A 15,160-nucleotide genomic window follows, 5' to 3' on the forward strand; every position below is an offset into this window, starting at 1 on the left:
CTGGTTTCCGTAGTGTAGTGGTTATCACGTTCGCCTAACACGCGAAAGGTCCCCGGTTCGAAACCGGGCGGAAACACTTTTTATATTTACTCGTCACTGACACCCCCTTCCCCCCCCCCTCCAGCGCCCTCGCCACACAATACATTATTATGTCAGCAATCCCATTATCTCTTATCATTTATTACTCTCTCTGCACTTCGCGCGATTACTGTATGGAGCACGGCATCGCCGGGCCAGAGGAGTTACTGCGCTGCTGCGGTGACGTGCGGCGTGCGTGGCGTGTGACGTGCGGGACACAACAATGGATGAGTAGGGAGAGGTGAGTTCCGCACGCGTGCATGGCTGCCGGTGCCCGGAAACAGAGACACCCGCGGGCGTCCGCCCTCCCCGTATCCCTATAACGCCCGCACAGCATAGATAACCGCCGGTCACTGATGCAGTGTTGTCCCGCCCTGGAAAACGATGCTGCATCATGTACGTGTAAGGCGGCTGCTGTGCTCTTCTACAGTACAGCCAGGTAACCTGTGGCTCCCCAGTTGCTGTAGAGCTACAAGCCTCAGCACAATGGGACAGCCCCAGGGTTAACCAAGCCTCGGTGACAGCAGCAGCGCAGAATACAGCAAGTGTCCTTCTGCAGCTGCACCTATATCCCCATTGCTCTGTCTGTGTCAGTATGGCAGCTGCAGGCTAATGAGGACACTGCAGGCTAATGCGTAATGATTTTTCAACCAGTGCAACAAACGTGCTGTTTCCCCTATAGGCTTACTCTGTGTTACACCACTCATACACATGGGTGTGGGAAAGCAATGCTCACTGAAGTGTAGGTAATATGACTGCATCAGTAGAGCTTTAGGACATGACAGCATGATTTTCCATACAATGCTGCTATATAGCAGTGTCTGCCGTGATGCACCGTGTTCTTTGCCTTTTATTATCAAATTAGTATTTGAGCCCTACAAAGTAAAAGTAAAATTCTTAAATATTTCACAAAAATCTCCAAATTGTCAGAATGCTCTGTCTTTTTATTTTTTTTGAATCACAGAATATTGGTTATTTGATAATAAACGTTTCTACAAAAAAAGGGTCAGATTATTCTCTGTAATGCTGTGTACACACCTGGCCAACTTGTACGCTGACCCATGAATTCCTAGAATTAGTGGCCGATTGGGAAAGCTATACACACCAACCTGCCACTTCATACGTTGGTCCATATATCACAGCATATTAAATTTACCCACCCCAGCTGTGATGTCATTGTCTGCATCTTCCGCAGCCGCTTAACTGGTTGGCAGGTCAGCCATACATACAGCCAGATGTGGTCAGCCATACATACAGCCAGATGTACTGATATCGATGTGATATTTCTGTGAATGACGTTCATAGTCTTACTGTCTTCACACATGGATAGATGCACTATCCGATATGTCGTTTATTGGCTGAGTGAATGACATTGCATAATGTCAGTGGCACACGCAGGGGGGGTTCCAAGTACCTGGAACCCCCCCTTGATGAGCTGAATCTTTTATTTTTGAGACGAAGACACAGCTGTCTCCGTCTCAGTTAAAAGCCGCGATCGCAACCGCGGATCTGCACTGATGCAGAATCAGAGAGCAACAGTAGCTCTCTGCTTGTAGACTGTCTGGAGGGGGGAGCTGCTGGCTGCGCATGCTCAGCCACAGCAGCTCCCTCCGTCCTCACATTGCTGCCTCTCTGCTCCCAGCCCCTGATGGAACCCTATGTATGTATGTACTTATTTGTAGTTATGTATGTGTGTTTGTGTCTATCTGTGTGTGTGTGTGTGTGTGTGTGTGTGTGTGTGTATATGTGTTTGTGCGCGTGCAGCGGTCTTTGTGAGTAGATTAATGTAATAAAGTACAAAAGGCATTGTGTACCAACGTCTCAACACTGCGCAGGGCATTTTTTTCAAGGTGCTATGCTGTAGGCTTGACAAAACCGCCCTGCTCGGTGTTGACACGGTACAATATGCTTTCTCTATCGTCCTAGTGGATGCTGGGGTTCCTGAAAGGACCATGGGGGATAGCGGCTCCGCAGGAGACAGGGCACAAAAGTAAAGCTTTCCGATCAGGTGGTGTGCACTGGCTCCTCCCCCTATGACCCTCCTCCAAGCCAGTTAGATTTTTGTGCCCGGCCGAGAAGGGTGCAATCTAGGTGGCTCTCCTAAAGAGCTGCTTAGAGAAAGTTTAGCTTAGGTTTTTTATTTTACAGTGAGTCCTGCTGGCAACAGGATCACTGCAACGAGGGACTTAGGGGAGAAGAAGTGAACTCACCTGCGTGCAGGATGGATTGGCTTCTTGGCTACTGGACATCAGCTCCAGAGGGACGATCACAGGTACAGCCTGGATGGTCACCGGAGCCTCGCCGCCGGCCCCCTTGCAGATGCTGAAACATGAAGAGGTCCAGAATCGGCGGCAGAAGACTCCTCAGTCTTCTAAAGGTAGCGCACAGCACTGCAGCTGTGCGCCATTTTCCTCTCAGCACACTTCACACGGCAGTCACTGAGGGTGCAGGGCGCTGGGAGGGGAGCGCCCTGGGAGGCAAATGAAAACCTATATGGCTAAAAAATACCTCACATATAGCCTCCGGGGCTATATGGAGATATTTAACCCCTGCCAGAATACACTAAAGAGCGGGAGACGAGCCCGCCGGAAAAGGGGCGGGGCCTATCTCCTCAGCACACAGCGCCATTTTCCTTACACAGCTCCGCTGGTCAGGACAGCTCCCAGGTCTCTCCCCTGCACTGCACTACAGAAACAGGGTAAAACAAGAGAGGGGGGGCAAAATAGTGGCAAAAATTATATTATAAAAGCAGCTATACAGGGAGCACTTATTATAAGGCTATCCCTGTCATATATAGCGCTTTTGGTGTGTGCTGGCAAACTCTCCCTCTGTCTCCCCAAAGGGCTAGTGGGGTCCTGTCTTCGTTAAGAGCATTCCCTGTGTGTCTGCTGTGTGTCGGTACGTGTGTGTCGACATGTATGAGGACGATATTGGTGTGGAGGCGGAGCAATTGTCAAATATGGGGATGTCACCTCCTAGGGGGTCGACACCAGAATGGATGCCTTTATTTATGGAATTACGGGATAGTGTCAACACGCTAAAGCAGTCGTTTGTCGACATGAGACGGCCGGACAATCAGTTAGTGCCTGTCCAGGCGCCTCAAACACCGTCAGGGGCTGTAAAACGCCCTTTGCCTCAGTCGGTCGATACAGACCCAGACACAGGCACTGATTCCAGTGGCGACGGTGACGAATCAACCGTATTTTCCAGTAGGGCCACACGTTATATGATTTTGGCAATGAAGGAGGCGTTACATTTAGCTGATACTACTGGTACCACTAAACAGGGTATTATGTGGGGTGTGAAAAAACTACCTATAGTTTTTCCTGAATCAGAAGAACTAAATGATGTATGTGATGAAGCGTGGGTTGCCCCCGATAAAAAGATGCTAATTTCAAAGAAGTTATTAGCTTTATACCCTTTCCCGTCAGAGGTTAGGGCGCGCTGGGAAACACCTCCTAGGGTGGATAAGGCGCTCACATGCTTATCTAAACAAGTGGCGTTACCCTCTCCTGAGACGGCCGCACTTAAAGATCCAACAGATAGGAGGATGGAAAATATCCAAAAAAGTATATACACACATACAGGTGTTATACTACGACCAGCTATAGCGTCAGCCTGGATGTGCAGTGCTGGAGTAGTTTGGTCAGAGTCCCTGATTGAAAATATTGATACCCTGGATAGGGACAATGTTTTACTGTCTTTAGAGCAAATAAAGGATGCATTTCTTTATATGCGTGATGCACAGAGGGATATCTGCACACTGGCATCACGGGTAAGTGCTATGTCCATTTCGGCCAGAAGAAGTTTATGGACGCGACAGTGGTCAGGCGATGCGGACTCAAAACGGCATATGGAAGTTTTGCCGTATAAAGGGGAGGAGTTATTTGGAGTCGGTCTATCAGATTTGGTGGCCACGGCTACAGCCGGGAAATCCACCTTTTTACCTCAAGCTACTCCCCAACAGAAAAAGACACCGACTTTTCAACCGCAGTCCTTTCGTTCCTTTAAAAACAAGAGAGCAAAGGGATATTCATATCTGCCACGAGGCAGAGGAAGGGGGAAGAGACACCAACAGGCAGCTCCTTCCCAGGAACAGAAGCCCTCCCCCGCTTCTACAAAAGCCTCAGCATGACGCTGGGGCTTCTCAAGCGGACTCGGGGGCGGTGGGCGGTCGTCTCAAGCATTTCAGCGCGCAGTGGGCTCACTCGCAGGTAGATCCCTGGATCCTGCAGATAATATCTCAGGGGTACAGGTTGGAACTAGAGACAGATCCGCCTCGCCGTTTCCTGAAGTCTGCTTTACCAACGTCCCCCTCCGAAAGGGAGACGGTTTTGGAAGCCATTCACAAGCTGTACTCTCAGCAGGTGATAGTCAAGGTACCTCTTCTACAACAGGGAAAGGGGTATTATTCCACTCTATTTGTGGTACCGAAGCCGGACGGCTCGGTAAGACCTATTCTAAATCTGAAGTCCTTGAACCTGTACATAAAGAAGTTCAAGTTCAAAATGGAGTCACTCAGAGCAGTGATAGCGAACCTGGAAGAAGGGGACTTTATGGTGTCCTTGGACATCAAGGATGCGTACCTCCACGTTCCAATTTACCCCTCACACCAGGGGTACCTCAGGTTCGTTGTACAAAACTGTCACTATCAGTTTCAGACGCTGCCGTTCGGATTGTCCACGGCACCTCGGGTCTTTACAAAGGTAATGGCCGAGATGATGATTCTTCTTCGAAGAAAAGGCGTATTAATTATCCCATACTTGGACGATCTCCTAATAAGGGCAAGGTCCAGAGAACAGCTAGAGAGGGGATTAGCACTGTCTCAAGAAGTGCTAAAACAACACGGCTGGATTCTGAATATTCCAAAATCCCAGTTAATGCCGACAACTCGTCTGCTGTTCCTAGGGATGATTCTGGACACGGTTCAGAAAAAGGTTTTTCTCCCGGAGGAAAAAGCCAAGGAGTTGTCCGAGCTTGTCAGGAACCTCCTAAAACCAGGAAAGGTGTCTGTACATCAATGCACAAGAGTCCTGGGAAAAATGGTGGCTTCTTACGAAGCAATTCCATTCGGCAGATTCCATGCACGAATTTTCCAGAGGGATCTGTTAGACAAATGGTCAGGGTCGCATCTTCAGATGCACCAGCGGATAACCCTGTCTCCAAGGACAAGGGTGTCTCTTCTGTGGTGGTTGCAGAGTGCTCATCTATTGGAGGGCCGCAGATTCGGCATACAGGATTGGATCCTGGTGACCACGGACGCCAGCCTGAGAGGCTGGGGAGCAGTCACACAAGGAAGAAACTTCCAGGGAGTGTGGACGAGCCTGGAAACGTCTCTTCACATAAACATTCTGGAACTAAGAGCAATCTACAATGCTCTAAGCCAGGCAGAACCTCTGCTTCAAGGAAAACCGGTGTTGATCCAGTCGGACAACATCACGGCAGTCGCCCATGTGAACAGACAGGGCGGCACAAGAAGCAGGAGTGCAATGGCAGAAGCTGCAAGGATTCTTCGCTGGGCAGAGAATCATGTGATAGCACTGTCAGCAGTGTTCATCCCGGGAGTGGACAACTGGGAAGCAGACTTCCTCAGCAGACACGACCTTCACCCGGGAGAGTGGGGACTTCATCCGGAAGTCTTCCACATGCTGGTAACCCGTTGGGAAAGACCAATGGTGGACATGATGGCGTCTCGCCTCAACAAAAAACTGGACAGGTATTGCGCCAGGTCAAGAGATCCGCAGGCAATAGCTGTGGACGCGCTGGTAACGCCTTGGGTGTACCAGTCGGTGTATGTGTTTCCTCCTCTGCCTCTCATACCAAAAGTATTGAGAATTATACGGCAAAGAGGCGTAAGAACGATACTAGTGGTTCCGGATTGGCCAAGAAGGACTTGGTACCCGGAACTTCAAGAGATGATCACGGAAGATCCGTGGCCTCTACCTCTAAGGAGGGACTTGCTTCAGCAGGGTCCCTGTCTGTTTCAAGACTTACCGCGGCTGCGTTTGACGGCATGGCGGTTGAACGCCGGATCCTAAAGGAAAAAGGCATGCCGGAAGAAGTCATTCCTACTTTGATTAAAGCAAGGAAGGAAGTAACCGTGCAACACTATCACCGCATTTGGCGAAGATATGTTGCGTGGTGCGAGGATCGGAGTGCTCCGACGGAGGAATTTCAACTGGGTCGATTCCTACATTTCCTGCAATCAGGATTGTCTATGGGTCTCAAATTGGGATCTATTAAGGTTCAAATTTCGGCCCTGTCGATTTTCTTTCAAAAAGAATTGGCTTCAGTTCCTGAAGTCCAGACTTTTGTTAAGGGAGTGCTGCATATACAGCCTCCTGTGGTGCCTCCAGTGGCACCGTGGGATCTCAATGTGGTTTTGGAATTTCTAAAATCTCATTGGTTTGAACCACTAAAAAAGGTGGATTTAAAATATCTCACATGGAAAGTGACCATGTTACTAGCCCTGGCTTCGGCCAGGAGAGTGTCAGAACTGGCAGCTTTATCTTACAAAAGCCCATATCTGATTTTCCATTCGGACAGGGCAGAACTGCGGACTCGTCCGCATTTTCTCCCTAAGGTGGTGTCAGCATTTCATCTGAACCAGCCTATTGTAGTGCCTGCGGCTACAAGTGACTTGGAGGACTCCAAGTTACTGGACGTTGTCAGAGCATTAAAAATATATATTGCAAGGACAGCTGGAGTCAGAAAATCTGACTCGTTGTTTATATTGTATGCACCCAACAAGATGGGTGCTCCTGCGTCTAAGCAGACGATTGCTCGTTGGATCTGTAGCACAATCCAACTTGCACATTCTGTGGCAGGCCTGCCACAGCCTAAATCTGTAAAGGCCCACTCCACAAGGAAGGTGGGCTCATCTTGGGCGGCTGCCCGAGGGGTCTCGGCATTACAACTTTGCCGAGCAGCTACGTGGTCAGGGGAGAACACGTTTGTAAAATTTTACAAATTTGATACTCTGGCTAAGGAGGACCTGGAGTTCTCTCATTCGGTGCTGCAGAGTCATCCGCACTCTCCCGCCCGTTTGGGAGCTTTGGTATAATCCCCATGGTCCTTTCAGGAACCCCAGCATCCACTAGGACGATAGAGAAAATAAGAATTTACTTACCGATAATTCTATTTCTCGGAGTCCGTAGTGGATGCTGGGCGCCCATCCCAAGTGCGGATTATCTGCAATAATTGTACATAGTTATTGTTAACTAATTCGGGTTATTGTTAAGAAGCCATCTTTCAGAGGCTCCTCTGTTATCATACTGTTAACTGGTTTTGATCACAAGTTGTACGGTGTGATTGGTGTGGCTGGTATGAGTCTTACCCGGGATTCAAAATTCCTCCCTTATTGTGTACGCTCGTCCGGGCACAGTACCTAACTGGCTTGGAGGAGGGTCATAGGGGGAGGAGCCAGTGCACACCACCTGATCGGAAAGCTTTACTTTTGTGCCCTGTCTCCTGCGGAGCCGCTATCCCCCATGGTCCTTTCAGGAACCCCAGCATCCACTACGGACTCCGAGAAATAGAATTATCGGTAAGTAAATTCTTATTTTTTGTACTTTTATACATTAATTTACTCACAAAGACCGCTGAGTACCTCCTGGTTTCTACTGCACGGAGAGGGTGTGTGTATATGTATATATATATATATATAAAGTTCCAGTGTCCGGCTCTCACTCACTGCCGCTGTACTGCGCCGGGTGCCCGCATCCCGAATAGAAACACAACAACACGTTAATGCAGCACTCCTGGCGTCTGAAAAACCACTCTTAGCCGCACTTGTAGTAAAGCAACGTTTCAGTGCCCATTATTGTGGCACTTTCGTAAGTGCCACAATAAAGGGCACTGAAAAGTTGCTTTACTACAAGTGCGGCTAAGAGTGGTTTTTCAGACGCCAGGAGTGCTGCATTAACGTGTTGTTGTGTATATATATATATATATACACACACACACACACATCCAAGCACCCACTTTTCCACGGAAACCCTTACTAAATCCTGCGTTTGCCCCTGTAGTGTGTACCCAGCATAAGTAGCATGGTTAGCCATACATTTGTCCATGATCATAGACTAGGAACTCTTGGGGGTCAATCATTCACCAGACTTGCAGATTTCTTTTATCTAGCCCTGTGAGGCTGCGTACAAAAATCAGCAAGTCTGGAGGTCCGGTAAGTGCGGTACATAGCCGCATGCTGACTCGCGGCTCATAGCATTGACCCCTTGGTATATGTCACTGCTGTCCCAAGTATTTATAGTAGGAGATCTTCACATATATTTGAAGACCAAAGACTGCTAGATAGAAAATGAAAGTATACATTAGTGAAACAAGTTGTGTGTTACATTGACATATTTCCAGGAATATTGTAATGTCTGGGCCATCGCTTACGGTTTATTTTTCTGTCTTTTTCCCAGGTAAGGCATTACAGACCTTGCCATCATGGCATATTCTGATCACTGTAAACAGTTGTTAGACAAATTAAACAAGCAGAGAGAAGGCGGCTTCCTGTGCGACTGCACCATTCTCATTGGTGACTTCCAGTACAAGGCTCACAGAAATGTGTTGGCTTCTTTCAGTGAATATTTTGGAGCCCTTTTCAAGGATGCTTTGGACTGCATTATACTTCTGGATCAGAAGCAAGTGACCCCAGCTGGATTCCAAACAATGCTAGATTTTATATACAGTGGTAACTTAAATTTTGATAGGTGAGGTGTTTATTTTCTGTTGGTTGTAACGAATAACAATCAGAATGTGCCTTGACCGTTTTTTATGTAAGGGCTAACTTTTTGTTTATTATACAGCACAAACATGTTCCTGGAGATTCTACGGGCCTAATTCAGAGATACGCAAACCCGATGTTTACATCTCCGATGTTTTTAGATCTGCGCAGAAGCCGCATTGTCCATTTCTGGGCATGCTGAAGTCACTACATAGCGTCACTGTCTTCAGCAGCGTGTATTTCCCAGCCATCCTGTGTAATCCGAGTGTTACTCAGATGACCGACTGTCATGCAGCTGATCCAATGCTGCATCCTCGTATGCAGTAGCGGATCAGAGAGGCTGGTAGGAAGCGTCTAGTTATACTGCTACATACAAAGACACATTAGCTGTGTGATCTGTATACATCTCTGGATCAGGCCCTACATCTGGTAGAACATAGCAAGTAACATTAAATGGCAGATCAAAATAAGACAGCCCTACTTCAAAAGCCATACCTCCGAACTGTCCTGGTTGGGGGAGCTTGTGATCACTGAATAGATGCCGTGTGCATGTGCAGGGGTGAGCCAAGGGCTGCTCAGGGAGCGCTGGGCATGCCCCCAAAGTGATGATAACGGGGGTCGGGAAGTGAGGCCACACCTCCTTTACCTAAGGCCCAGCCCCCTTTACACGAGGCCCCACCGCTTTTCTGGGCACGGGCACGCCTCCGGTGCCCCAGTTCCCGACTTAGAAACTTCAGAAGTTGGGAGGTATGCAAAAGCCTGCAATTTGTATAGAAGATATTTATGCATAATGGAGCAGTAGAAATAAACCTTTGATACATATGGCTGTAGTACCTGTCCGTGTTGGTGCCACCTTTGTTACAAACTGTCCTACTACACTAGTTTGAATTTTTTGTTTACGTGATTTCTTGCTGTAATATAAAAATGGTGGCAGGGGTCCCAGGGGAGGAATCCCAATCCTTGTGCTACATATGTGGATCAGTAAGAATATTCTGATATATAAAATGAAGTATTCCCTTTAAATCATGAATAGCAATCAGATTGTGCCTTGACCGTATTGTAGAACCGTATTGTAGAACATTTATATTTATTTATTTATTGAAAAGTCCCATTTGGTGTAACGGGTGCTATTAGCCCTGCATTTACAGACTTTAGGGGAGTTATTAAGATGATTTTGATTAGTGCCTTAGACTTGTATTGTGTTCAGTGTACAGCTTCTGCTACTCCAAGACATCTTTCTTTTTGTGGTGGGTGGGGATTTAATAGCCATTTGTTATTAAGGCCGTAGGCTTGCTGTGTGCACTCCCTGTGGGAGGCAGTGGTCTGTCCGCTAGTGTGACTGTGTAGATGAAGACAGGACTTCAGTGTCATAAAATATGGAGGAGAATATTGTCATGCTGGAAAGCATAGTGAATTAGTGGAAGGAACAAGGTCCCTAAGAGCATAGAATAGTATTTGTGCATGACGATTGAATTTGCAAATGCCTATAAAGTATCCCTTATTCAAAATCCCAAATTTTTGGGTCCCCTATTGAGATAATGACATATATGTTATATATTATGTGTGTATATATAGATTATATTATATAGATATATAATATATATGTATATGTGTCATTTTCTCAGTAGGGGAACCAAAAATGTGTGATTTTGGATTCGGGATACTCAACCTATATAATAGAAAGTTATAAGGGATACTCAACTTGTATAATAGAAATTTAATAAATCCTACTTGTTTTTATTTCATACAGATGTAATATAGAAGAAATATGTAAGGCTGCCGAATACCTCAGACTAGAAAAAGTTGCTTTGACATGTAGAACTAAAATGGACTCTGTTATGTTGGAAAAAACCTTTGTGACAGAATTGCCTCTGACAGAGGCAAGCCAAGACACAAATGAACAGTCTGCTTTTCCGCATCTTCAAGGCACAAACAAAACTGAGGTTATATGTTCAGCCAAAAAAATTGTAAGTATAAAAGCTTCTAGGAGCAAAAAATGGAAAAGGAAAATGCGTTCTCATCAAAAAGTTCAAAAAAATGTAGCTGAGCAGCAGAATCCGGTCTCCATTGCTCCCCCAGATCTCAGCCTGGACATAAACGGTCTGACAGAAGCATTGGTAGGCCCCGTCACTCAGGAAAAGGATAACGGCTCACTGCCACTTATAACTGCACTAAACTCTGAAAGCCTTTTAATGGAAGAAAGTGTTGCACAATCTGCTTGTATGAAGCGGAAACATGTCAAGTTACAGCAAAATGGTGCTCTAAAGGAGCACTGTATGGCTAATATCGTAAGTGCAAACAATGTGTGCAAGATGGACGGTTTGGTGAAAGGCTTGGAACAGAAATACTTCAAAAATAAACCTACGTGCAATACTTGCGGAAAGATTTTCTCAGAAGCCAGCAGTCTTCGGCGACACATGCGGATCCACAAAGGTGTTAAACCTTACGTGTGTCATTTATGTGGGAAAGCTTTTACTCAGTGTAACCAGCTGAAAACACATGTACGGACCCATACAGGTAAGACATGGTTATATATTTGTGCACACAGCCCAGTTTTTCTAAATATAATCAGACACTCTGTGACACATTGCTTCCAGACAGTGGAGAGAGAGTAATAATGTATATCAGTTTGCTGTACACGCTTTTCTAAAGTATATATGGTTTTTGCCATCTGAAGTAATTACTAAAATCAAAGGAAATAACTCACTTTATTATCTCTGTCTCTAAAATTAATTAGTTTGAATGAGAGGTTAGGCAGGAAATTATTAATGTCAACCTTTTCTCTAAGGTCGTGTGTATACATGAAATACAGTTGCCTAGTAATATAATTAAATATATTTTTTTCATTGGCCGCACTGTCCAGTAGGAACTTATCAGGTCCTCTTATGGATGCAATACAAACAATAAAAAATAATAAACACACAGCAAGGTTGCCCTAAAGCTGGGTACACACTGGAGCAATGTCAGGCTGGTTTGCTTCTTCGTATCGTCAAATTGCCTACATCGGTCAGTGCGTACGCCCAAGATACGCGCTCCAGCAGTTGCATGTGACGTCACCAACACTATCGATATCGCTAGCAATTCGGTGCCTATGACGCAGTGTAGATGACAAACGATATCTCAGACTGATTTGACGTCCCCTTCATGCCACTCCTTTTCAAGAGGATCCTAACATTGGTTGTTCTAGTGTGTACAAGAGCAGCGATAAATCGCATGTGGACAAAAAATGCAATCTATCATTCGGTCGTTAGCAAGATTACAGTGTGTGTACGCTCCATTTGGCTAGTTCTGGGCTCTAGGGAAATCGTCGGTAAAGTCGGAATGATTTGTGGTCGCTCTTGTGTGTACCCAGCTGAAAATTGGCCCAAGCACTAGTCAGCCTGGGGTTGTTGTAAATATAACAAGGAAACCAGCAATGTAGAGCCCCCATTACTTTTATACCCAGTTTGCAGACTACAGAGAGCAGCTCTGGGGCCCCTATTTGTAGACGATGCAGGAAAAAATTGCACCCACACATTGCCCTAATAGTTGCTGATAGCACAGTGAAATATCTTATTTTCTTAATAAAAGGAGTTGGTGGACAGGCCCTAAAAAATAAATCAATCAAATGACTTTCTGTCTTCGGTGGTCTTCTTGAGCTGCCTCCAGTGGGATTCCCTTGCTAATTGCTCTCACACACTGACTTATTCATGACAAACCAACACAGACAGAAACTTACATACAGACGTGAATTTCAAAGGTCATATGACTGCTTTCTGTTTATTTTTGATGATTGTTTAATTTCTACGTTGTGTATATAATCAGTGATCCAAGATGTTGTCAGTATAATGGATTTATTAAAATTGTTACATATCATGAAAATTGTTACACAACATTCAAGCTGAACTGGGATATTTGTGTTTTAATTTGTCAGGAGAAAAACCATATCAGTGCAAACTCTGCGATAAAGGCTTTGCTCAGAAATGCCAGTTGGTCTTTCATAGTCGAATGCATCATGGTGAAGAGAAACCATATAAATGTGACGTGTGCAATCTACAGTTTGCAACCTCCAGTAATTTAAAAATTCACGCCAGGTCAGTAAAATGTCCAAGTGAACTTTTATTAAATATAATAAATGATTTAATGGTAGCTAACGCCTTGGTTGTTTCTTGTCAGAAAACACAGTGGAGAAAAGCCATATGTCTGTGACAGGTGTGGCCAGAGATTTGCACAGGCCAGTACCCTGACATACCATGTCCGTCGTCACACGGGAGAGAAGCCGTATGTCTGTGACACATGTGGCAAGGCGTTTGCAGTCTCCAGTTCTTTAATTACTCATGCAAGAAAGCATACAGGTAACAGAAGCAATTGTAGCCACTGTGCCTAGCTATTATTCCAGATATGCACAGAGTGGGGGCATTCTAGTTTGTGGAACCCTCTTTAAAAACAAGAAGCACTTAATATTGCTCTGAACTTGATTCTCTCTGTGGGGCAGTGCAGTTCTCTATTGTAGGATATATATATATATATATATATAGTGTTCACTCTAGGATCTATTTAGGACAGGGCGCCAATCATCAGAGAGGGCACATCTGTGCTCACCCGAAAAGGGCTACATGGCATGCACCTCTTACATCACTCTAGGGGGCATGTGCAGCACTCAAGGAGATGCTGAGCTGCCCCCAAACTCTCCCCGCACTGTGAACAGATGCCAGGTGAGAGTGTTCATGCACAACATCCTGGCGCATGCAGCAGCACCACCACGTGAGGCGGGGCTCCATGGCCCCGCTGAGAACAGAGTGTGATCAGTGAGGGGCTCCATAAGTGCAGGACATATTATAGTTCTTTAAAATCGAGGAAGGCGTGGCGAGCCACTGAAACAGTCTAGCAGGAACGCTACTTATAACTGGTATGAGTATGACTTCATGGTGAATTTCATTTTCAGTAGAAGGTAAAGGTAGAACTTTCTTTAAAAATCCTGCAACTGCCCCTGATTAGGATGTCTGTCTGAAAGAATAACATAAAACAAAATTGTTTTACTTAAATCCTTTTCTCTAAATCCAATTGGCAGACACGATGGTCCCATCCTACATGGCTCTGCAGTTGCTATAAATGTATCGGTTCAATTCTTTATTTTAGCCCTATCCTGAAGGCTTTGTTATAAAAGAACTAAGGAGTTATTGCAAGGATGCGTTTGGTAAGGCTGGGGCTACGTTACATATATGTTGTAGCTTGAATGCCAAATTCTGCATTGTACCCTCCATACCTCAAATTAATAGTGACCCCCAAATGGATTTAGAGAAAATGAAGTGACTATAAGCATAAATATCCTATTAATGTTACAGTTGCCAAGGAAGCAGATTTGCTTAGGACGTTGTTGTGAGGTATGTTGATAGTCCCAATGCTATTGCAGATTGCAGCTGTGAATCTGTCAGCATGATGTCTTATTTGTGCGGGAAGGTTAATGTTAAGGATTGCATTGGTTGTTAATAACGTTGCAAGTACACTGATTTTCATCTGTATGTCTTATGTAGGGGAGAAACCTTATATCTGTGGAGTTTGTGGGAAGAGTTTCATTTCTTCGGGAGAACTTAATAAACACTTTCGGTCCCATACAGGTAGGTAGATTTCCTCCCCCAAGGCCTTGCTTTGTTCAGGTTCTACTAGCTTGAAAACCTTGGTGCAGTTTGTCATTCTACATCAGTCCTGGCTAGCCCGTGGTTCTCCAGCTGTTGTGAAACTACATGTCCCAACATGCTCTGCTTCACTTTTGTGGTTTGGAAATGTTACAACTGTGGCAGAGCATGTTGGGATGTGTAGTTTCACAGCAGCTGGAGAGCCACAAGTTGGCCAGGCCTGTTTTACGTAGTCGCTGCAAAACTACATAAGACACTTCTTTCCATCAATATTAGGAATAACATAGACTTCTTGTCATTTGACTGTAAATTGGAAACGCTGCTACCAGTGGAGCTGCTGTAACTTCTGATTAGTTTCTTAGTAATGTAACTGAAGGCTGTAGATCACAGGGCAAAACAACCCTACATAGCCCTTTACCTGATTTGGAGCGTTTGGTTCTGCGTCAAATTACCAAATTTGCATTGTTACTTTCTATTTCGTTTGAGAGGATGTTAGGCACTCTCAAAAGACCATGGGGTATAGACGGGATCCGCAGGAGACATGGGCACTTTAAGACTTTCAAAGGGGTGTGACCTGGCTCCTCCCTCTATATCCCTCCCCAGACTCTGTTTTAGAAATGTGCCCGGACGAGACACAGGGCACTCGGGGAGCTCTTAGAGTTTCTCTGAAAAGACTTAATGTTAGGTTTTTTATTTTGAGGAGATCTGCTGGCTACAGACTCCCTGCTTCGTGGGAAAG

General features: G+C 45.6%; 1 protein-coding gene and 1 non-coding gene across 5 annotated transcripts in view; both read left to right on the top strand.

Moving 5' to 3' along the window:
- MYNN (myoneurin) overlaps nt 1-15,160 on the top strand; it is a 99,417-nt gene that overhangs the window by 37,678 nt on the left and 46,579 nt on the right. The window contains exons 1-6 of one of the 4 annotated variants that reach the window (XM_063916202.1): nt 194-319; nt 8,502-8,792; nt 10,557-11,323; nt 12,720-12,879; nt 12,962-13,140; nt 14,320-14,403. In XM_063916202.1, coding sequence (XP_063772272.1) covers nt 8,527-8,792; nt 10,557-11,323; nt 12,720-12,879; nt 12,962-13,140; nt 14,320-14,403 — 1,456 coding nt within the window. In that variant the 5' untranslated portion in view covers nt 194-319; nt 8,502-8,526. The other 3 variants (XM_063916203.1, XM_063916204.1, XM_063916205.1) reach the window with 3 other exon arrangements.
- TRNAV-AAC (transfer RNA valine (anticodon AAC)) lies at nt 4-76 on the top strand. The gene has a single exon. It is a non-coding gene; the product is annotated as a tRNA-Val (tRNA).

This window comes from Pseudophryne corroboree, chromosome 4 (assembly GCF_028390025.1).
Source record: "Pseudophryne corroboree isolate aPseCor3 chromosome 4, aPseCor3.hap2, whole genome shotgun sequence".
Classification (NCBI taxonomy): Eukaryota; Metazoa; Chordata; class Amphibia; order Anura; family Myobatrachidae; genus Pseudophryne; species Pseudophryne corroboree.